Source organism: Miscanthus floridulus, chromosome 1 (assembly GCF_019320115.1).
Source record: "Miscanthus floridulus cultivar M001 chromosome 1, ASM1932011v1, whole genome shotgun sequence".
NCBI classification, from domain to species: Eukaryota; Viridiplantae; Streptophyta; class Magnoliopsida; order Poales; family Poaceae; genus Miscanthus; species Miscanthus floridulus.
The window spans coordinates 46,797,004-46,821,551 of NC_089580.1; the positions used below are offsets into that span (position 1 = coordinate 46,797,004).

Consider the following 24,548-nt stretch of genomic DNA (forward strand, 5'->3'; position numbering starts at 1 on the left):
TATACCCGGAGCCTAAAACGAACCCTACTCGAGTATGACTTAATACAATCTTTGGCATAATGAAAACATTCCTAATTTAAGATAACTTAGACTCTAATCTTTCCCTTTTTGTAGAGTCCAACATGTTTTTGTCCTAGCATCGAGCGTAGCCTCCGTCGTTATCTGCTGGCGTTGTTCGAAGAAAGCCGATTCCTAGATTTTGCATCTGAATCAGCTGTTTCTGATCCACCCGCAACTGATCCCTTGATGATATGATCCTGGGAGCTTCTAGGTCCCTGTGATTCTCCTTCCAAATTTTGGTGTAAACAGCAAGATTTATTAGCACATAAATAGCATAGAGATAGTGGACCACATGTCCCAATATCTCATCTCAGTCACAATGATATAAAACAATCTTCCTCTATCATGAGGTAGAGCAACCATAGGATACCTTCATATTGAATCACTCAATATGATCTGGATATAGATAGCTTTTGTACAAAATCCTTAGAGAAGATGCTTGGATCATAAACACGAAATAAAATTTTGGTTTAGTTCGTATCTTCCATCTCAAACTCCATCTTTAGATTACAACATGCTATTAACATGTGTTCATCACTAATGATGTCAAGATTATTGACTATCATATAACACTATGAAATCTAATCAAGGACTTCAAAATGAACACCACGTGTAATCAATCTTGTATCCCTTCAGTTTAGGGAATACACAAAGTCGATTGTACCAAATTCGACTTAACTACTTTAAGCCATATATTGACTTAAGCAATACACAATATGTGTTGCAATTTTATGTATGAGGGTTGGGTATGTGAACTTCTTCCCGAAGGCTTCACAAATACACCAAATCAAATGATCATATAAATATATACAATCACTACATCTATCAACTATCAACTGTAATGATAGATGCTTTTGTATTGCCAATCAAAAGATAGTATCAGAAATTTTTAACTTACTATGGAGAATAATTTGCATTGAAAATCAATGCCTGGGCTTTGCGTAAACCCCTTGTGCTACTTGTCTTGCTTTGATCTCACCACCACATTGTTCTCAATCCATTCTAGGACGAAAACACTTTTGTACCCACAGTAAAGGTACCATGAGGTGTTGGCATCATAGCACAAAACACCTCTTTTTTGGTGAGCAAGACTATCTCTGCATGTATTACATCACTCAACAAGTTCTAGTAAGAGTGAGCAAAGCACTCTACCATGGTCTTATTGACTGGAGAACTTGGAATGTTGTATACATTTTATTCAGAGAAATACATGTCGACACATGTAGCCGTTCTATGATATAATTATCCGGTTATCAAAACTCAAAATATTCTGAATGACTCATCATGATTTCTCGAAACGAGAGTTAGGGCTTTCCGATATCCTAGCATCAGCATTTAGGTGCACCTCTGAGCTAGGTTTGTGGATGACATCCATCCACTGGGTAATAACTAATATTTACCCACAAGGTGTCACCAACCATAGGTTGACCTGCATTTACTTCTTTAGGAGGAAACCTTCTACTTCTATTGCTAGCATGAATAATCTTGCTTTATGGCCATACTTCTCCCCCTCTTATTTATAATTGGAAGTTGAGTGGTTTTACTTGTACTCTACTTTTTCTGGCACATACTTGCAACGGATTAATAAGTTTAAAAGACACCTTAGTAATCAGTAAATGCATTTGGTAGTTTATTTACAATATATTATGCAAATCAACAATTCTTTGAACTCAATATTTAGTACGTGATCCTAAGCTTAAAATGCCTTATACATTCCAAATAACTTCCTGACATTATGTATAGTACATCAAATCTCCCCTTAATGCCTAGAAATATTCATAATCAAAATGAAATAGCATACGGGTCGTAAATATATCCTCCATAAGAGATCTAAATACTTAACAATCGACGGAGATTGAAATCTCACATTGATCCCTAGTTTCTTGTGTGTACTCATCAATGTATGCTGTGGTGGTGAGATTGGTACGTATACAACATACTCAATCTTAAGCAAATAGAAAATCTTCATGGATTCCCACGTACTAAATGCATATAGGGGATATGCAATCTCAAGTCAGGAGTGTGTAAATCTACCTGACCCCAACACGAAGTTGGTAAATAGCAATTCACTAACAATGGTCCTACTATGACCTTGCCATACTTCATAGATTCCGTTTATCCTTTTAGATATGTAACTAAATTCTTGTTATACCAAACAATTATCATTGTAGGTACAAAAAATTCAGTAGTGTTCAGGATAATGAGCTCACGACATGAGCCATTATTTACCAAATGCAAGGCTGAGTGTGGATACTTCACACACTCTAGATCATCTTATAGATATATTGTCACAACCATGAAATGCCTGAACTGTCCATACAATCTTTGTATTGGACCCATACATATTCTCTTGAATATGATCAAGGAATCTAAGACATTTAATCTGATTTTAACATAAGAGGGTCTTAAAATCTATTTCCCTTGTGGCACTTATCATATCCACACTTTGGGAAAATCTTGACCAAAAGAATCACTAATAATTTTTCACCTCATCCCATATGATGACCAAGTTGTTTATTCTAAATCCAGAATGCATCAACAGTGTGAAAAATTATCTTATACGCAACATGTTGTACGGGGATGGTTGTATGCATAATACAACCAAAACAAGACTTACCTTATTACTTTATATGCCATATCCAATGTTGTCTTTTTGTGTTTCCATACAAAAAATACATTTGGATATCTCTATAATTTAGTAAGATACGAGTTGAATTAGGACATAATTAAATATCCTTAATTACTAATTCAGTATCCATAGGAAGAATGATGGAGGCAAAATAGGCCAAACTATCATTGCATCGTATCATCGATGGCCAAAATATTCCCTCTTCTTGTCATAACAACCAGGAATATTTTGCTTCCCTAATTATAGAGTTTGTGGTATAAATGTCCACTAGGCACATATCATTCTACATTGGAATGATTCCCGTACAATCTATATATGACAAGAGTTTAATGAGATTTTTGTCTAATATATAGAAATCCATAAATATTGCCGAGTATCAAATACATCGATATGATACCCACAATAGTTATGCATTGACAACACAAGTATTACAACATCTTCGATGGATATTATCACATATTATTAATGGATCATGAGATTATCCCAAATCTCAAAACAAATCATTCAAAGCATATTCGATGATCATGTTGTCCATCTATGTGATGTTCTCTTTACGAGAGAAGGAGAAGTGTTGTTGTGTGATCCCATAAGATCCAGCATAAGAACCAACCTTCTAGGCATCTCCTATGTCGTCCCATATAGACGTTTTGATATAGATCAATTACAAACTTAAGGGTATGGCATTGTGTTAGCGTGATGCTAAACACAACCACATATATGACATTACTCTGTCATTCTTGGGTTCATATTGCCATCACTCATATTGCACATTAGGCCTTTTGCTTTTACTAGTGAAAGCAAATTATATGAACAATATGATCATAGTCTTCAATAGTTTGAAAAACTAGAGACATGATCCACTCATGATTAGCCTCAAGCTATATGAGTTTATTTATTGTTCATAAAACTCCTAAAGAGCGAGCCACGAAGAATGTGCATTTCTTTCCACAAGATAATCTTATCGAAAACATTTATGGATGTAGTACCGTAACTACAGTAAGGCACAATTTCCTTTGATCTATAACAAATAATCCCTAATTGAGGTTCATTAAATTGCTCTATTAGTCGATGGGATAAAATCAATGTTAATGTTCATTGTCCATGTGGGATAGTGATGTCATCTAGAGCGAGTTCATCAATTCTGAAGTCAGTATCCACAACATATGACAAACCATTGATTTAATTAATTTACACCTAGGGTACATTAAAAATCACTATGGTGATGTTGTAATCTCCAATGCAAAATTTAGGGGGTTTCATATCTTGTCACTTTGTTTTGGATAGTTGTAGGTAGTAACAAAACTATAAACCTCATAACAACTAGAGGTAATCACAAAATATGTAGACCTCACAAATGATCATTATTAATGTTGGCACACATATTGTAGATAATCTCTATGTCCGAAACATAGAGTAAATCTCTTAGTAGTAGGCAAATAAATTGCTGCTATAGGCATGGTCTCTGGGCTGATATATTTACATAGCCAATGCCTAAAACTCTACCACATGTGTGTAGCCTTTAATAATGAATGATGGTAGTCACCATAAAAGTGTACCATTCTCATATTTCCAAAACACTTATTTGGGACAACATAATGTAGGTAATCATCAGTTTAAAATAAACATGATGTATACCTCTTAGTAATGGGCGAATAATCACTGCCATAGGCATGGTCTCTGGCCGAATAATTCAAGATGATTTAAGTGCAGCCAATGCCTAGGACTCTATCACTTATGTTATGATCCCAAATGTATCAAAGATATGCCTTGAAAAAATTTGCATAATCACTTAGTTAAGAGAATTCACCTATGTTAAAATGCAATTTATGAAAAAATGGCAAATTAATAAGGTCAACAAAGTACAGGAATAAACACTCTATTGTACTAAAATTACTAAGCATATAGTGTTTTTGTTGGCTAGTGGCAAAACTGTGTAAAATCTCGTAGGATCAAAGCAAAACCCACTTCCTATGTTAGCCTCAGTGGCAAAAATGGTTTGGCTACCATTTTGCTTTTTTCAATTAGACTCATATAAGCCTTAATTTATCCATCCTTAATTAACTATCAGTTAATTAATTAAGAGGATATGATTTGTTGCAACTAAAATTAAATGCCAAACAACAAAATCGACGAACTACGTATGTTTAGACATGAATAATTTACTGGTCTTTAAAAGCAAACAAAGTATAGGAGTAAAAGCTCTACCTATACTAATATTGTTAGAGTCCATGCCTAAAACAGAAAATCATAGACACATAAAACATATCTAAATATGACAATAGTAGATTTATCTGCAATAATATATCATGATGCGATTTTTGAGAATTGGTATGCTCAAAATTATCTATTTACACTAAGTAAATAATTGCATCACAATTTATTTAGATACGAGGTCTAATACGAGCATTTATAGGATATATAAATGCAGCATATTGCAGTGATGTATAGAGGCTAAACATAAAATAAGAATACAGTAATAAACCAATAGGCTTAGCATGTAATTGAGAGAACAACGGAAGGGTTTATGTGCAAAAGGGCACACAATCTTATCCCTTCCCGTCCTACGGATGGTTCCTCGATGGCGTCGCTTGGGAACCGGCGTCCCTCGGCCCGACGGCCGCATGTACGCCATCGCCAGTCAGCCGGCCACCGCCGCCCCTGGTCGGGCCCTCAGCCGCCGGTCTGACTGCGGGCGTGGGGGCTGCTCGAGAGCCTGGCCATTGGGCGTAGCTCCCAGTCGCCAGGGGCAAGGCCGCAGTCGTGGAATCGCCTCCGCGGGTGTGGGAGGGGCCACCGTGTCGAGGCCGTAGTCGCGGGCGTGAGGCCGTGCAGGAGGCAGGCCGACCGCACGGGGCGCTGGCCATGGCGTGATGCCGCAAGCACGCGAGGCGCTGGGGCGGGGCCGCCTCCGTGGGCGCGGAAGGGGCCGCCAGCCATCTCGGTCCTAGCCGCAGCCATCCAGGCGGCAGACACTGTTGCTGCCCTGGCGCGTGTGTGCGTCACCGCCGTTGTGCAGATGCGTGGCCGCTACCGTTAGTCGGATCCATGGGCTAGGCATCTACCGGGGCTCGGGTCCTGATTCCGTCGCACGGCCGCAATAGGCTCGCCGGCGAAGGAGTAGTTGGAAGAAAGAATTGCTCTGTACTCTTGTTCGATGATGGAAGCCAGTAGCATCTCGTTCCAATTTCTCATACAAGACCTGATGCTTCAGTTCCTGCCACAGGCCTTTGTGCCTTCTTTCTTCATGTAGGATGCCGATGCCGATACTGCCAGCGTTGCAGCGAGCGCTGACGGCCGCTGGCTGTTGCCGCCACCGGTGAGGCCAGATGTATGGCCATTGTTTTCTTTCTTCATCGAAGGGCCTCGAAATCTTCTTCCTGGATGGAGATCGATGGCCTCCAGTTCTGGCACAATCGAGTCAGATGCCTCGTTTTCCCTTCTTGTTCTCGGCGCTCTCAGGGAGAGCAAAGTGCGTGATAACGTGTTAGTAGAGAGAGCGAGAGGGAACAGATGCAAATGATTATCTGCGTACATAGACATACAAGCTCATGTGGGCGGTTAGAAAGAGAGATAGGGTGAAAAGACACTGTTGGATTAATCCATACTTGAGCACTGTGGGGGTATTGACCCCTATACCCTTACGGCTAGGCTTGGGTCGACTCGGATCAGGGGGCCTGGCCCACTAGAAGACGACGCGCGGCCCGGCCGATCTGTTCGGAATCCCGCGCAAGGAATCAAGATAGATTTGGAGGTCAAGCAAGATCCTGGTCGGTTAGAATAGGAATCCTTATCCGACCATCTATGACAATTGTAACTAGTTAGGATTAGTTTCCAGATCTGTAACTCTACCCTTCGGACTATATAAGGCGGGCAGGGGACCCCTCTAAAAAACATCTCTCATTGACATACATCAATACAATCAGACGCAGGACGTAGGTATTACGCCTTCACGGCGGCCGAACCTGGATAAAACCTCATGTCTGTCTTGTGTCACCATCTTGTTTGTAGCTTGCGCATCTGTCTGCCGACAATCTACTACCTTGGACATACCCCTAGGTAGACTGCCGACCATATTTCGTCGACAAGCACTAAATAATAATTCTCAACAATGGCTGCGGTTACTAATAACTCCTATGATTATGGCTCTAGTTAATAGTAACTCCCATATTCAACAGCGGTTACCAGTAATTGATGAGCATTTCATGACGTCTAGGTTTATCTTCTACACTTTCCACCTTCCATGTTATAAGAATGAGTGTTTTCCTTATAGGAAATAGAATATACCGCACCCTCTCTTCTTTGTTGAGCTGCTCCCGAGTTTTCCTCATTCTGATTCTCTACGCGCACGAAGAATTGGAAGAGTAGGCCTTCGGAACCACGCCCGCGTCTGTGACACCTGCTCGGGTGTGCCGGGCGATCAGGTTTTTGGGGAGCGTCAAGCATGACGGCTCGCTGCCGATTTGATCAACGACTTCGTTTTCTTCCTGGTGGACGTCTGAGGGACACTACATTGTGAACATTGTCCTGCAACTGTAGTCTGCGACGTCGAGTACACTATGTCGACTAGTGCGTATGGAGCCACTGGTGCCTTGAGCATGGGTCCCTCCGCTGGGTATACTCCACTGGTATATTTCTAATCTTACTGTTTCTATATTCAGTAAGGTTGTTTTTGTGCTATTAAACATGATCAGTATGTTCATCATAGTTGACATTGGTAGTTCGCTCGTGCACATGTTTGTTGTCACAAATTTACTACTATATTTTGGATCAAATTAAACATGAAAATGTCTAAATTCCTAACATTGCGTGCATACGTATGTTGGAATAGTGGTTGTATTGAGAAGAAGGGCTAAAGCCCAAATATGTACATGACCCTTATAACAAACATGAAAATATAAGAACACACATATATCTAACAACCCCCTCCCCCTCAAACTTAGGGGGTCGCAAAGACTAAGTTTGAACAAAAAGAAACAACTTTCGTGAAAAAATCTGCCAACTAAAGCACTAAGGGCACAAAGACACAAAGCGAAGCTCAATAACATCATCTCGTACATGTGCCCGAGTATAAGAGGCATCAACACCAATATGCGTAGTAAGCTCAAGTTTGACTGGGTCTGTGCAATGGTAAGAGCACCAGTGCTGTCAGACAAAAGAGGTCTCAGCATGGAAACACAAAAATACGAAGATCCTCAGCCTCTGCACTAGAATGAGAAATAGTGTTTGCTTCTTAGTCTTCCAAGCAATAAGAGAACCACTAAGAACTACACACAAGGCAGAAAGAGAGCGACGATCGGAGGAGTTACTAGCCTAAGTAGCGTCAGAATATATATGCTTGGACCGGAAAGAGTTGGAACATGGAAAGAACATACGACGAGAAATGGTCCCACAAAGATAATCCGAGACACAAATGAGATGACTATAGTGGAGCTGAGTGGGAGCGGAGACAAACTAACTCAGAATGTGCACAACATACGAAATGTTAGGACGAGTCACACCCAAATAGAGAAGACTCCCAACAATATGATGATACCGAGTGGGATCAGTAAGAGGTTCACCATCAGTGGGGTGAAGATGAAGATTAAGCTTCATGGACGTCTCGACAGTGTGGTGACCAGTGAGAGAGGAATGATCAAGAAGGTCCTGAATGTATTTTTCTTGGGACAGATAAAGACCATCCACTATGCCAAAACTCATAATCACTTCCGGACTATCACTGCCGGTTATTTGGACCCAGCAGTGATATAGTATCACTGCCAGTTCATGGTTTAATCCGATAGTGACAAGTGAACAATCACTGTTAGATGAAACCACGAAACAAAAAATGATAAGTGAACTATCACTGCCAGTTCATGGCTTCAACAGGCAGTGATAGGCACACAACCTATCACTGCCGGTTGAAGTCACGAAACAACAGTGATAGGTCCTGTTTTGCACAAAAAAAATCATAACATTGTTATATTAGATTGGATGAAGATAAACTTTGCATCAACATTGTAGAGTTTAAAGAGATATACAACTTTGTAGTCAACAACTTTTATGTCAAGATGGTTTACAAGTCCAAATACCGTAACAAACCTGAAATCTCAGAAGAGACCTACAAATCCAAATATAATAACAATATATGGGCAGCTTCGCACCATTCAGCTATGTTGTCGAAATTTGATTGCTGAATTTGCTGAGCTACATTGAACTGCTCCTGGCCCGAAACAAGCTTCCACACTTCTTGAACGTATGGGCAGTGCAGGACAGGTGAGGTCCGGTCTCCATTAGTCCACTGCACATAGCACAATTAACTTGGTGTGGCCACAATAGAAAATCTGATGCTAGGGTTATATAGCACATGAATTAGTGTTTATAAATTTTGGATTTTTCTTTCATTCACCACTGAAATTACCTAAAATTCCAGGGTTCAAAATCCGAAATTCCAGGGTTAAAAATTCACGAACTTCGGTTGCAGCAGTTAAACCTATTAGCAACCAGAAATCTCGGAAGAGACCTACAGATCCAAATATATAACAATATATTGTAACAAAGGATATTCAGTGCATCAGCAAATTAAGTTTCGTCCTTTTCTTATATCACAGCAAATGCAACATTTAGTATTGCAGCATGAAGTTCTGGAAAGCAGCATTATTCTATTATTATCCTAATGCCACGATCGAACCAGCTGGTAGAAACTAGCAATGTTAGACATGGCGAATGATATAGACCGTCATTGTAAGCATCTTGATGTCGTCCTTGGTCAGCTGGAATAGGCAGATGTCGTCGAGGTTGAGGCGGTTGTCGCGGACAAAGCCACGCCAGCCTTTACTGAACATCTGCGCATGCATCTTCACCTTCCATGCCGCGCTATTCCCGTTCCTCACGAGCGTCACGGTGTGCTCCCCGCACTACTGGAGGCCACGGCTTTGCCGAGTGTTTTTACACTCGGCAAAGAGCCCTTTGCACTCGGCAAAGGATTTGCCGAGTGTAGCACTCGACAAAATCCGCTCGGCAAAATTTTTCTCAGCAAAGGGTCTTTGCTGAGTGCTTTTTATCGGGGCACTCGACAAAATAAAAAATAATTTTGCCGAGTGCTTGGGGCGGCACTCGGCAAAATATTTTCGGCCGTTGCGCGCCGGCCGTTAACGGTTATTTTGCCGAGTGCCCGACCCAGCACTTGCCAAAAAAATTATTTTTTTAAAAAATTACTTTGCCGAGTGCCCCAGCCCAGGCACTCGGCAAAGTTATTTTTTTAAAAAAAAATTACTTTGCCGAGTGCCCCTGCCGCACTCGGCAAAGTTTTTTTTTAATAATTTCTTTGCCGAGTGTCCCTGTTTAGGCACTCGGCAAAGAATTTCTAGATTTTTTTAAAAACAATACTTTGCCGAGTGCCGCGGCGAGGCACTCGGCAAAGAATTTTTTTTAAAAAAAAAACTTTGCCGAGTGCCTTGCCCATGGCACTCGGCAAAGACCCCGAGAATTGCAATTTTTTTTTACATTCCATTATAACAGACAATATATATATATATATATATATATATATATATATATATACATCAATCATCACATCTATATCACCAACATGCATTATATATCACAAGCACACGCATATTTAATAAATCCATCACAAATGCACCAAAGTTCAACATCACAAGTTTATTATTACAAGTTCAACATCACAAAGTTCAACATCCCTACTGCGGCGACGGAGACTGCAGGTGTGGCCCCCTAGACAGCGGTGAAGGATCGGACTGCGACGAAAGGTTGACGTGATCAGCCGCCGGTGACACGCTAGCGGGATTGTTTGAACCCGCCGACGGAGACTGCACAAAAGAGAAGAGATTGCATGTGTTAGACTCAAAATTGAAAATTTTGGCAGCACCTCCCCTGCACGGGGAGGTTTCCAACCTACAAGAAACAACGACACGAAGGCCGACAATCACAACGGCACGAAGGCCGACAATCACAACGGCACGAAGGCTGAAAATCACAACGGCATGCCGGAGCTGGAGCTAGCAACTGCACCTGGACACCCGATGCTTGCCCGATGGTTTGCATGATCTTATACATGTCCGTCATCTACTTCTTCGTGGCCTCTAGCTCTGCGGTCAGGTGCGCTTGCGTCTCCCTTGTCTCTGCTAGCTCGGCCTACAGTGTTTCAATCACATGTTTTAGTATTGCAAATCTGATTAATGTGTGTAACGTTCAATGTGCGACGAGTGAAACTAGAATTACCTGAAGTTCGTTGACCCGCGATAGTGTTGGAGTAGGCCGTGCACGTATGGGAAGGCTTCTGGCCGTGCTCCATGCCCTCACGTCAAAGAGAGAGGGTGCAGAGCTCGAGGAGTCGACACCGTCTGCAATCCACAACCGCCCGTGCTTCCTGCCTTGCCCCAGCCTCACGATCACCTCTGTCTCAAGGGGCTCAGTGCTCAGATTGTGATCTGAGCCACATAGCGCCCTAACCGCCTCCGTGTAGTCTCTGACCTTAGCGTTGACGCTCGAGTCAGAGTAAGCCTGGGCAGGGGCATCCGGGTTGAAGACGACACTGGATTTCACCAGACCCATGTGGGACACAGCCCATGCCCCAAACTCTGACACCGGCACGTCCGGGTGTGCCACCTCCTGCGAGAAAGATGGCAAGATGATTAGAAATCAGGTAAAATTGAACGTTAGAATAGATAAATGGCATCTCGTACAAGTGCCCGCTTGAATGCGGGGAGGTTGCGGCTGCCTTGGTGGTGAGTTGGAGTGGTCCTCAGTGCCCGCTTCCGCTTGCCTTGCTCGTGCTTTGCGATGTACGCCAGGTCAAGGTTGAAAGGTCCTAATATGGCTAGAGGGGGGGGTGAATAGCCTATTTAAAAATCTACAAATTAACTAGAGCAATTTGATTAGTATGACAAATAGCGTAATGCAAACTTGCTCTAGCTCTACAAGGGTTGCAAGCCACCTATCCAACAATTCTAGTTGCAATGATTACTTAGGCACACAAACTTGCTACTCCAAAGAGCTCAACTAGATGAATGTAAATAATAAAGCAAGCTCTCAATTCTAATTACACTAAAGAGCTTGTATCAACTAGTTTGCAAGAATGTAAACAAGTAAGTAGGGTGATTATACCACCGTGTAGGGGATGAACCAATCACAAGATAAAGATCAAGCCAATCACCGGGAGAATGCAAATGACAAGAGACAACCGATTTTTCTCCCGAGGTTCACGTGCTTGCCAACACGCTAGTCCCCGTTGTGTCGACCAACACTTGGTGGTTCGGTGGCTAAGAGGTGTTTCACAAACCTCGTCCACACGATAGGACACCGCAAGAACCGACCCACAAGTGAGGTAACTCAATGACACGAGCAATTTACTAGAGTTACCTTTCGGCACTCCACCGGGGAAGGTACAACTCCCCTCACAATCACCGAAGGCGGCCACGAACAATCACCAACTCGTGCCGATCCTTCACCGCTGCTCCAACCGTCTAGGTGGTGGCAACCACCAAGAGAAACAAGCAAAATCCGTAGCGCAACACGAATACCAAGTGCCTCTAGATGCAATCACTCAAGCAATGCACTTGGATTCTCTCCCAATCTCACAATGATGATGGATCAATGATGGAGATGAGTGGGAGGGCTTTGGCTAAGCTCACAAGGATGCTATGTCAATGAAAATGTGCAAGAGTTGTCCCTTGAGCCGGCCATGGGGCTATAAATAGAGCCCCCATCAAATAGAGCCGTTATACCCCTTCACTGGGCAAAACGCGCTCTGACCGGACGCTCCGGTCATACTGACCGAACGCTGGCCCTCAGCGTCCGGTCGCCCGATGGACGCCACGTGTCACCAGCTTCAAACGCTGTTCGTCAGATTTCAACGGCTATGAAGCTGACCGAACGCTCTGGTCAAAACTGACCGGACGCTGAAGCCCCAGTGTTCGGTCGTTTCCAGTAAGCTCCCCGAGGCATATTTTTTCGACCGGACGCGTCTGGTCCACCTTGACCGGACGTAGACCAGTGTCCAGTGCTCAACCCCAGCGACTGTGCTGTCTGACAGCTCGACCGAACGCAGTCCTTCAGCGTTCGGTCGCTGAGTGACCCAGCGTCCGGTCACTAGACCGACGCCAGCATCATTTCGACCAACTCCATTTCAACTCTAACTTCTTCACCCTTGCTTAAGTGTGCCAACCACCAAGAATTTTGCATCCGGCGCAATAGAAAATAGATATTTCATTTTCCCGAAAACGCGGACCCAAACCCAAGCTCGGCGGGAGGGAGAGAGGGACCCAAACCCATCTCAACCCTACAAACACCTTGTGCACATGTGTTAGCATATTTTCACAAATATTATCAAGAGTGTTAGCACTCCACTAGATCCTAAATGCATATGCAATGAGTTAGAGCATCTAGTGGCACTTTGATAACCGCATTCCGATACGAGTTTCACTCCTCTTAATAGTATGGCTATCTATCCTAAATGTGATCACACTCACTAAGTGTCTTGATCACTAAAACAAAATGGCTCCTACATTTTATACCTTTGCCTTGAGCCTTTTGTTTTTCTCTTTCTTCTTTTCCAAGTTCAAGCATTTGATCATCACCATGCTATCACCATTGTCATGATCTTCGTCATTGCTTCATCACTTGGAGTAGTGCTACCTATCTCATAATCACTTTGATAAACTAGGTTAGCACTTAGGGTTTCATCAATTAACCAAAACCAAACTAGAGCTTTCAAAGGTACCTGTCCATGATCCTTGACCATGCCTATCTATGTGACATGCACCACGAGGCTGGCACCTACACATCATCAAGTGTTTGACATATAAGAAGATCAATTCTGGACCTACTAAATCTCAAAATGAATCAATATTATTCACCTACCTGAAGGTACTGCTCCTTGGTTAGCGCCACCTTTCTTGAGCCGGTTTTGTTGAGGAGCTCTTTCTTGATGGACCTATAGTAGTCGACGTGGGCCTAGAGTCGCGCCTCATGAATCATGTCACCAACATACTTCTTACAGGCTCTGTGTGCCATCTGATCCGCTAGGGTCTCTCTACCTTCTTCGGCCTTGAAGTACCTTTGCATACAAACACGATGTATCCGTTCATTATTTCAATAAAAGACTTAAGCAATGTAGTAGATTTATTGAGCTATGTTGTGAGACACTTACCCAAAAGTCTGCCAAAACCCGCTCCTGCTTGTTGTCCTACTCGTCATTCGAGCCAAGCTTGTACCTGTCCCATGACCAGGCCGGCTCCCACCTCCCCTCTTTCAAGTCCATAAGGCCAGGGAAGTGTTTCCTGCACAGACATCCCAGGACGGTAGCAGGGGTGCGTGGGGGGTCAAGAGCACCCAACAGAACTAGCCAGCCCCTGCATAAGTGATTATGAAAAATTATCAGTTTCTCTTTTGATTTTCAACGTATCATATGAAGTACTAGTGATAGCATCTATAGTTACTTACCTTCTTCCCACTAGACGAACCATTGGGCGTCGGTCAGGAAGCGGAACCGGAGGAAGGCTTGTGGGACCTTGTAGGTAGGGAGCCGACTAAGCAGAACTATCCTCCATCTGTTGAGTCTCCTCATCCCCTAACGGAGTGTCTGTGGTCGTGCCCGTGGCTGCCACGTGGTCCTCTAGGGTAGGAGACAGGTCCTTCGGCTGGTCGAGAGCCACGGGAGGAGGCGGGTCCCTCCTGGGGCGACCCCGGCCCCTCCCCCTCCCCCTCCCCCTCCCCGTGCTAGGGTGACCCGGGCCTACTCTCGCTGCTGGGGGCAAAGACGTCCCCTCACCTCCATCAGGAGGGCGTAGCCTCTGGTACACCAAGAGCACCTGCCTCGGTGAACGGTTGCCCACCATCTTTGTTCTGTCACCTATAATGTACAAAGAATGAACAACAAGCGTTAGTACATACATGTCAAATAGTTCAAAATGAATAAACATAACAAAATTTAATAAAAACATAGTATTACATGGTTTAGGAATAATCTTCATGATTGGGGTCATAGGTCTCATCATCACTGTCAAAATTGTCCAAATGGGCAACACTATTTGAAGGTTCTGTGTCTTCTTCATTGTCTTTGCCTAAATGGAATCGCTCAAGTATTTGAATGTCCTTCGGATTTAGCACTACATCTCCAGGGTCCTCGTCATCAACCGTTTCATTGTCTACTCCCATGGCGGTCGTCACACCAGGTAAGACTATCTCAGAGCTCCCTTGTAGCCCATCTGCTTAATAGAACTCTCCATCATATGTGTTTGTGTCGAAGGTGTAATCTTCATCGTTTGGAATAGGTAGTTTACTGTGCGAAGATACCTGGTGCACAATAGACCAACCCTTAAGATGGTCTTTGTCATGGCACGCGTATGGCGTATGATACACCTGCACGGCCTGTTGAGCCACAATATAGACATCTTTTCCTTTATAGACGGAATCATGCCTAATCTCGACTAGCCCAAGATGAGGGGTCCGTCTTGTTCGTGCAGGATCAAACTAGTGGCACTTAAATATGACAGGAGTAAGAGGTACCCGACCCTCATATTCAAGTTCATAGATCTCCTCAATTATTCCGTAGTATTCGACGCCATTAGTGCCCGGCGTAAAAACTTGGCTATTAGTGGTTTTCCGACTGGGCCAGTGAAAGGTCCTGATGGCTAGAGGGGGGTGAATAGCCTAATAAAATTTCTACAATAACACTTAATAAAATGGTTAGACAATTATAAGGCGAAGCAAGTGTTGCGCTAGCCTATTCAAAAAGCAAGCCACCTACCACAATTCTAGTTTAGATAGTGTTGATTCACACAAGAGCTATGACACTACCCTATGTTAGTGTGCTCTCAAAGGCTAACCAAAGAGCTACACCAACCAACCAACCAAGCTCTCACAACTAGCTACACTAAAGAGCTTATCAACTAGTTTGCGGTAAAGTAAAGAGAGTGATCAAGAGGGTTATACCACCATGTAGATGAATGATCCAATCAATCACAAGGATGAAAAACAATGAAGACCAATCACCTCGGAATCAATGATGAACATAATGATTTTTACCGAGGTTCACTTGCTTGCCGGCAAGCTAGTCCTCGTTGTGGTGATTCACTCACTTGGAGGTTCACGCGCTAATTGGCTTCACACGCCAAACCCTCAATAGGGTGCTGCACAACCAACACAAGATGAGGATCACACAAGCCACGAGCAATCCACTAGAGTACCTTTTGGCGCTCCACCGAGGAAAGGTCAAGAACCCCTCACAATCACCACGATCAGAGCCGGAGACAATCACCACCCTCCGCTCAATGACCCTCGCTACTCCAAGCCATCTAGGTGGTGGCAACCACCAAGAGTAACAAGTGAAATCCACAGCGAAACATAAACACCAAGTGCCTCTAGATGCAATCACTCAAGCAATGCACTTGGATCACTCCCAGTCTCACTATGATGATGAATCAATGATGAAGATGAGTGGGAGGACTTTGGCTTAGCTCACAAGGTTGCTATGTTAATGAAAATGGCCAAAGATGTGAGCCATAGCCGGCCATGGGGCTTAAATAGAAGCCCCCACGAAATAGAGTCGTTATACCCCTTCACTGGGCATGACACGGGCTGACCGGACGCTCCGGTCCAACTGACCGGACGCTGCTCCTTAGCGTCCGGTCGCTCGATGGCGTCCATGTGTCTCCTGCGTTCAACAGTGAACATTTGATCTCAACGGTCGACATGTTGACCGGATGCTCCGACAGAGCTGACCGGATGCTGGACCCCCAGCGTCCGGTCGTTTACAGTAAGGGTCCAAAACATGTTTTTACCGACCGGACGCATCCGGTCATGCTTGACCGGACACAGCCCAGCGTCCGGTGCTTAACCCTAACCACTGTGCCGACCGACAACATGACCGGACGCATCCCTTCAGCGTCCGGTCGCAGAGCGACCCAGCGTCCGGTCAGTTGACCGACGCCAGCGTCATTGCGACCAACTCCATTTCACCTCTAACTTCTTCACCCTTGCTCAAATGTGCCAACCACCAAGTGTATCACCTTGTGCACATGTGTTAGCATATTTTCACAAATATTTTCAAGGGTGTTAGCACTCCACTAGATCCTAAATGCATATGTAATGAGTTAGAGCATCTAGTGGCACTTTGATAACCGTATTCCGATACGAGTTTCACCCCTCTTAATAGTATAGCTATCAAACCTAAATGTGATCACACTCTCTAAGTGTCTTGATCACTAAAACAAAATAGCTCCTATGGTTTATACCTTTGCCTTGAGCTTTTTGTTTTTCTCTTTCTTCTTTCCAAGTCCAAGCACTTGATCATCATCATGGTGTCATCATCCTCATGCTATGATCTTTGTTTGCTTTGCAACTTGGAGTGTGCTACCTATCTCATGATCACTTGATAAACTAGGTTAGCACTTAGGGTTTCATCAATTCACCAAAACCAAACTAGAGCTTTCAGCCGAGTCTACTCGTGTCTTGACATGCGGAAGCGATATCTGTTCACGTCATAACTGGTATATGACTTCACCCTTAACTTGAAGCCGTTTGCAACCTATCTCAACTCATCACTCATGGATGCATTGGTTTGCGCCTGCAAGCTCATGCATGATACATCGTTATACTATTGGAACGTACGAGCTACTAAGGAATATCGATGAACATATGACCTTTTGTTTGAACCAAGAAATGAAATTAGGCCTCCTAGCTCCCGCACCCTCTAAAAGAAGGGTATCATGTTCATGCAGGGTAGGATCCCTTGATTGATGCCACTCTTGATGAACAAATTCCCTGTACCAAAGAGAATCAATGGGGTTCGATACAAAATAGTGACGTCGTATTGAAACAAGTTCGTTGAGAACTTAATGAATGGCGCAACCTCGATAAGGTTGGAGAACACATGTAGCATGATTATGCACCACTCTTCTAGATCTAATCTCTTAGGGGTCGATCCACTTGCGCTGCCTAGTTGGCATCTAAAAAGGCTGAGGGTCGATTCAACTTCGCCAGCATTATAATGAGGGGGTGGATTATGCTTGCTAGGAAGGTTCAGCTTGTAGTAGGATGTCGTGAAGTTTGCAACCTCCTCCCAAATGCTTGCCTCTGCAATGGAAGCCTCAATTCTAGCTTCATTTGTACATTTCTTGCGAAAAGTCTTTAGACATCGCTCAATTGGATAGCACCAACAGGCCTGCATGCCCCCCCAACCGTGCCTTGGTCGGGAGGTGCACAATCAGATGCTGCATCGGCAAGAAGAAGCTAGGTGGAAAGATCTTCTCAAGCTCACAGACCAACTCAGGTGCCATAGTTTCCAATTCTGTAATGACGGTCGAAGATAGCTCCTTGGCATAAAGCTGGCAAAAGAAGTAGCTCAACTTTGCCAGCACTAGCCAGACATGCTCAGGGACATAGCCTCGAACCATCGACGGAAGTATGCGCTCAATCCATATGTGGTAGTCATGACTCTTCATCCTATTGACTCGCATAGTCTCTAAGTTCACTCCCCTGCTCAGATTCGCTGCATACCCATCAGGGTACATTAAATTCTTGATCCATCGAAGTACTTCCCTCCTTTCATTGATTTTCAAGACATAGGGGGACCTAGGCCTTCTCCACTACTTTCCTGTTGCAGGAGGCCGCATCTCTAGGTTTGGCCTATTGCACAACGTCGCTAGGTCCACTCTAGCCTTAGGGTTGTCCTTAGACTTGTCAGTGTCCATGAGCGTTGCCCAAAGTGCCTCAGCGATATTCTTTTTAGTGTGCATGACATCAATGTTATGGGGTAGTAGGAGGTCATCGAAATAGGAGAGCCTCATCAAGCCAGACTTATGAGTCCACATATGTTGCTCACCATATCCCATGAAACCACCATCTTCGTTGGGCACGAGAGCATCTATCTGAGCACGAACCTCTGCCCCAGTCCACAAGTGTGGTCTAGGGTCCATCACTTTGACACCTTTCATAAAGCTCTTAACGTCTTCTCTGAATGGATGGTTAAGAGGGAGGAATTGACGATGTTTGTCAAATGATGAATACTTGCCACCCTTCTTCAACCATATGAACCTCACAGCTTCCTTGCATATTGGGCATGGAAACTTCCCTTGAACACACCAGGCGCACATTAACCCGTACGCCAAGAAGTCGTGTAGGGAGTAGTGGTACCATACGTGCATTTTGAAGCTAGTCTTCGTAGCTCGATCGTATGGCCACACCCCTTTGACCCAAGCATCGATCAACTCATCTATCACAGGCTCCATGAAGACACCCATATTACTCCCTAGGTGTCCAGGGATTATCAATGACAGGAACATGGTATGCCGTTGAACAGAGACGCCAGGGGGAGATTTAGGGGAATGACAAACATGGGCCAACATGTGTATGGTGCAGCCATCATGCCATATGGATTGAACCCATCTATTGCTAGCGTGACACGTACATTACGAGCCTCCTCTGCTTTGAGAGGATGCCGCAAATTGAAGTACTTCCATGCATCAGCATCGGATGGATGTACCATCTTCTCAGGATTGTATCATGTACCGTTTTTGTGCCATGTCATCTGTTTTGCAGATTCCTCGGTCATGAATAGCCGTTGGATCCTCGGCAGGAATGGAAGGTGTCATAGGACTCTCATGGGGATCTTAAGCTGCCTCTTCTAGCCATCGCCTGAGTCTACCTCCACATACTTGGAGGATTTACACTTCAGGCAGTACTTTGCATCCGCGTGTTCTTTCCTAAATAGGACGCACCCCTTCGGACACACATGTATCTTGTCATATGGCATCTTAAGTGCAAGAAGGAGCTTCTCTGACTCATACATGTTCTTTGGCATAATGTGTGTCTTTGGTAGCATATCGCTCCACACGGCCACCATCTTGTTGAAGCCTTCTTGACTTAGGTTTAACTCGGCCTTCAACTCCATTACGCGACCAATGGCATCTAGCTGAGAAACATTAGTATGATCATGAAGGGGTCTCTGTGCCGAGTCCAACATCAGGTAGAAGGCATCTGTGGCAGCCTCCATCTCCTCCTTATCACGTCCTTTAGCAAACTAAGCTTGGTGCATGTCATCCAGCATGTCTGCTACCCCGGCATCATCATCGAAAGCCTCTAGCCGTGGTCTCACCACCTCCTCCCTGATACGATCGGCTTCACCATGGTGGATCCACCGGTGGTAGCCTGGAGTAAATCCAAACTTCACAATATGTTTACCCATGGTTAACCTATCTTTCCTTCTTCTGTTGTCACAACCGCTGCACGGACAAACCACTAGAGAATGGCCTCCAGCACTCTCGCCAAATGCATGCTGTAAGAATTCTTCGACCTTGACTATAAACAGCAAGTCGTAATCGTGCTCGTCTCTCCGGAGCGTGTACATCCACTCACAGCCCTCCATCCTTTAACAAACGTATCAGCACATATGAGTCATCATCAATTGCATCTACGCGGTGTCCCTACTCTCTAATAGGTGAGGATAGGTCCTAATCCCACCCGTGGATCCGTAGATGAGGTTTGTTTCCATGCTCCGCTCCTATCCGATATAGAATTTCGGAAGCGCATTCCTGCTGTTCTCCTGATACACGTCCTACAAGGGAGAGTGTGTATCCGGAAAACAACAGGGGGTGATGCCGAAACACCATCTTAGACCAGAGTGGACCATGGAAACTAACCCATCTACGCATCCGCAGGCTGTCCAAAAAACGTGGACAATCCGAAACAGAAACGCTCGTAGATATGCAAAGATCTGCATACCTCCAAAGATATCTCTTTCGGACGGGAGACGCCTAACTAGGCTACACCGATCTACGATGATAGACAAGCGAAAAAGAGGTGATTTATACCTAGGGTGTCGGTGAAGTCAGGCTAGCGAGGCAGTGGCGAGTCGACGCAGTGCAGGTAGACCCACGACGCCAACGAAGACGATCAGGGACCTCCGGGTCACCTTCGACAGGTCCTGCTCTGCAAAAGAAGAAACATGACACTATAAGTTCAAAATTTCGGCAGCACCTCCCCTGCATGGGGAGGTATCCAAAACCTACAAAAAACAACGGCACAAAGGCCGACAATCACAAACGGCACGAAGGCCGATAAGCACAGCGGCATGAAGGCCGACATCATAATAGCATGAAGGCCGACAATCACAAACGGCACGAAGGCCGATAAGCACAGGGGCACGAAGGCCGAGCGGAGAAAGGGTGGATATACCTTGCCCACACTCGTAGGCGGTTCGGTGATGGTAGGGGCGTCGGCGGGACGGGCACGCAGAGAAGACGGCCAAGGCACCTCCTCCTCCCCTCCACCTCGGCTTCCTCCCCCTCCTTCCTCTCCTCCTCCTCCTCCTTCCTTTTTCTTCTTTTTTTCCTTCTCCTTCTTCTTCCTTTTCGTTCTCTTTCTTTCTCCTCTTTTTTCTTCCTTCTTCTTCCTTCTTCTCCTCCCTTCTTCTTCTTACTGCTGCTTCCTCCTCCTTCTTCCAAGCTGGCGGCAAGACCAGGGGAGCACGAGGGCGCGCGGGGCCGGCGCGTGTAGGGGAGGACGGCCGCGCGCGCCGGCGGTGGCAGCACGCGCGGACAGCAGCGGCGGGCTGCGCTGTATGGCGGCGGCGCGCCTGGGAGCCACGAGGCCTGGCGGCGCGACCAGGCTGGGGGGTGCTCGGGGTGGGCGATGCAGGGGCGGGGGCGCGCTGGCGTGGGCGCGCTGGCACAGCGGAGCGGGGGTGACGGCGATGGCGGGCCGGGGATGCGCGCGCTGGGACCGAGTAGAGCAGGTGGGCGGTGCGACCGGGCTGGGGGTGCTCAAGGTCGGGCGATGCAGGGGATGTCTGGGTTTTTGGCATCTGATGTCACAACTTGGTCGAAACCTTCACAATTTTTTACCACAGCCTCCACATGCAATAACACGACGCCTCGACAAGTTTCGTGATTTTCAGACTTCGTTTGCATTTTATATATTTTAAAATCACATTTCCGGCAAGTACCTCGACATGTTACGTCAACGAGATGCTCGAGATTTCATGTGAGTTCCTGGATACGGCCTAAACATACCCTAAATATCATGAGTATCAATTTTTGGATGACCAAAGTCCATTATTCCATGTACCTGCAGTTCAAATTTGAAATATCCCAAAAAATTCGACGAAACGAAATAAACTAATGAAATATATCAAAAAAAGTCAAAATTACCCCAAATTTTAAAATAGAGTTTGAAATACTGTCACAAGGCCACAGAAAAAAATTTGGGCCCAAAATAAAAAAAATATTTTGCCGAGTGCCGGCCCAGGGGGCACTCGGCAAAGTTGATTTTCAAAAATTAAAAAAAAATTGCCGAGTGCCTGAGGCTGGTACTCGGCAAAATAAATTTTTAAAAATAAAAAAAATGCCGAGTGCCATACGTTAGGCACTCGGCAAAATCTGACGTCAGGTGGCCGCCATCACGGGCCGGCCACCTTTTGCCGAGTGGGACTTTTGCCGAGTGCCTGGCACTCGGCAAAGTCACCTTTGCCAAGTGCTTTATTTTGCCGAGTGCGGCACTCGGCAAAATATTTCTTTGCCGAGTGCCCCGATAAAAAGCACTCGGCAAAGTCTCAGGCACTCGGCAAAGTACAGTTTTCCAGTAGTGCCGTGTGGAAGGTACTTGCTGGTGTATTGCTTGCCGAAGTACTGTTTCATTCATGCATACATACATACAATTTGTTAATAAATAGCCACAGGGGGGAGAGAAAAAAAAGGGTTCTTGAGCTGCTTACTAAGACGCAGGTGCCGTTGACAGCAACACTGGTCTTGTTCATCACTGCCACGTAAATGGGAACTTGGCACTGAATGCTGCCAACTATATCTTCAACTTTCTTCCTCTGCTCATCAGCCAAATGAGCATGGGCTGACAGAATGTAAAGACCTGCTTCAGAAGGTCCACCAGAATCGTCTGACTCATCATCAGTCCAATGACCTTTGGAATTAGAAGGTCCCGGATCGGCCGGTTCCTCCTTAACACGCGCTATCGGCGTCACCTCCGCCTTTGCTTTGCCATCAGTTGAGTGCACAATCTTAAGATCATTTGCCTTTGCCCTCATTGTTTTGCCTCTACTGGAGCTTGTTCCTCCTGCTGGACTAGGACTGTTTCCATTTTTTTCATCATGTAATAATGTACCAACCTTTGACTGATGAATCAGATGAACCATCAGAGTGAACCTTACGCCAGCAGTCTTCAATGGCTGAAAGATGCAGATGTCACCTTCCTGCACATGGTTATCTTGCACAAAGTGTGACCAAGGCCCCATTAACATATGGCAACTTCTATCTTTTCTGACGTTAAGCCTGGGATGCCACTTCTTGCTCTTGCCTGGCCGCTGAAGCGTCACGACTTGATTTTTGTGTGGGAAGTGCACGGCTGCATAAGCGCTAGGAATTACCTAATTCCAGACGGGAATGGGATGGATCAGCAAATATGACTCGAATATAGACTATATATAAGAGGTTCATACAGCTGAGTGAGAGCTGACTAAAAAAGGTTGAACATTTGCAGGATTGGATTAGACCAATTTAATTGACAAAAGAGAAGACAGCAGCTTACGAGTTTAGGGCCTCGTGTTTTCACATTGCCGGGCTTCATTAGTGCCACAAATACAGTAGTTTCAGGCTGGATTTGCTTGATAAGTGCATCTACTTGCTCCTCTTGTTCATCAGATAGAATACTCATACATGATAAGACATAATCAGGAGCCGCATTTGTCTTAGGATCATCATCAAAACCTGAAGACCATTGATATTCAGCGGTGCCGTCAGAATCTGATCCTGCACATAACTAATATAATTACTACACAACCAGAATTTGCCACTTCTAGTGACGTGGGGTTCTCATAGTGTTTAGCATTCAATATTTAGTATGGAGTATAGCCTTTTTCCTAACAAATGCCTCCTAAATCAAACCAAAGCTCATTGCACACAGGCATATTTAACAAAAAGAAATTATTTTCATGCAGGTATAAGGCAGCCAACAATTATTATAACATAATAACCTGATTCCTCAGACGAAGAGGCTGATGTTGTGGTAATCCTTGCAGCTTTTCTACGTTGACTTGGACAATTCCTCTGACAGCTAGAGACTCTCTTACGAACTCTGGATGATTTGTCGGCATGGTCATGGGACCTATCTGAAACATCAACACAATCCGTGTCTCGTTCTTGGATGTTACTAGAACTGATTCTGATCCCATCGCACGTAAAGACTTTCTCACATCCATCAGGATCGATTATCAGAACCTTAAAACGGGCCTTCTCAATGTGCTGGAACAGCAACGAGTCATTCTCTTCACTACTGGAAAACTGGACTTTGCTGAGTGTTTTTTATCGGGGCACTCGGCAAAGCAATATTTTGCCGAGTGCCGCACTCGACAAAACAAAGCACTCGGCAAAGGTGGATTTGCCGAGTGCCAGGCACTCGGTAAAGCCCAGCTCTCGGCAAAACTGGGCATTGCCGAGTGTCGCGGCACTCAGCAAAGATCCCACTCGGCAAAAGGTGGCCGGCCCGTGACCATGGCCACCTGCCGTCAGATTTTGCCGAGTGCCTAACGGCTGGAACTCGGCAAATTTTTTTTTTTAAAAAACTGATTTTGCCTAGTGCCAGCCCCAGGCACTCGGCAATTTTTTTTATTTTTAAAAGCTTATTTTGCCGAGTGTCAGCCCCAGGCACTCGACAAAATATTTTTTATTTTTTAAAAACATATTTTGCCGAGTGCCTCCTGGGCTGGCACTTGGCAAAGCCCACTTTGACGAGTGCCCCGCATGGCACTCGGCAAAAAAAAAAATTTGATTTTGGGCCCAAATTTTTTTCTGGGCCTTGTGAGAGTATTTTAAACTCTATTTTAAAATTTGGGGTAATTTTGACTTTTTTATAT

The 24,548-nt window shown here is 44.8% G+C and overlaps 1 protein-coding gene and 1 long non-coding RNA gene across 2 annotated transcripts; both read right to left on the reverse strand.

Moving 5' to 3' along the window:
* Positions 1 to 9,378: 9,378 nt before the first annotated feature.
* On the reverse strand, positions 9,379 to 22,937 carry LOC136498117 (B3 domain-containing protein Os03g0620500-like). Its single transcript, XM_066494060.1, has 3 exons — positions 22,401 to 22,937; positions 22,277 to 22,314; positions 9,379 to 9,580 (listed from the first exon to the last, which is right to left on the reverse strand). Exons 1-3 carry the CDS (start codon positions 22,935 to 22,937, stop codon positions 9,379 to 9,381), a joined length of 777 nt encoding a protein of 258 aa, XP_066350157.1.
* Positions 22,938 to 22,968: 31 nt separating this feature from the next.
* On the reverse strand, positions 22,969 to 23,794 carry LOC136482572 (uncharacterized). Its single transcript, XR_010765125.1, has 3 exons — positions 23,670 to 23,794; positions 23,225 to 23,445; positions 22,969 to 23,063 (listed from the first exon to the last, which is right to left on the reverse strand). It is a non-coding gene; the product is annotated as an uncharacterized lncRNA (long non-coding RNA).
* Positions 23,795 to 24,548: the final 754 nt, after the last annotated feature.

Coding starts and splice junctions, on each gene's coding strand:
- LOC136498117 (XM_066494060.1), bottom strand. CDS start 22,937: ATGTTAATGGGGCCTTGGTCACACTTTGTGCAAGATAACCATGTGCAG. Junction 22,315..22,400: donor TCAACGGCACCTGCGTCTTA/GTAAGCAGCTCA, acceptor TGAATGAAACAG/TACTTCGGCAAGCAATACAC. Junction 9,581..22,276: donor ACCAGCAAGTACCTTCCACA/CGGCACTACTGG, acceptor CCTCCAGTAGTG/CGGGGAGCACACCGTGACGC.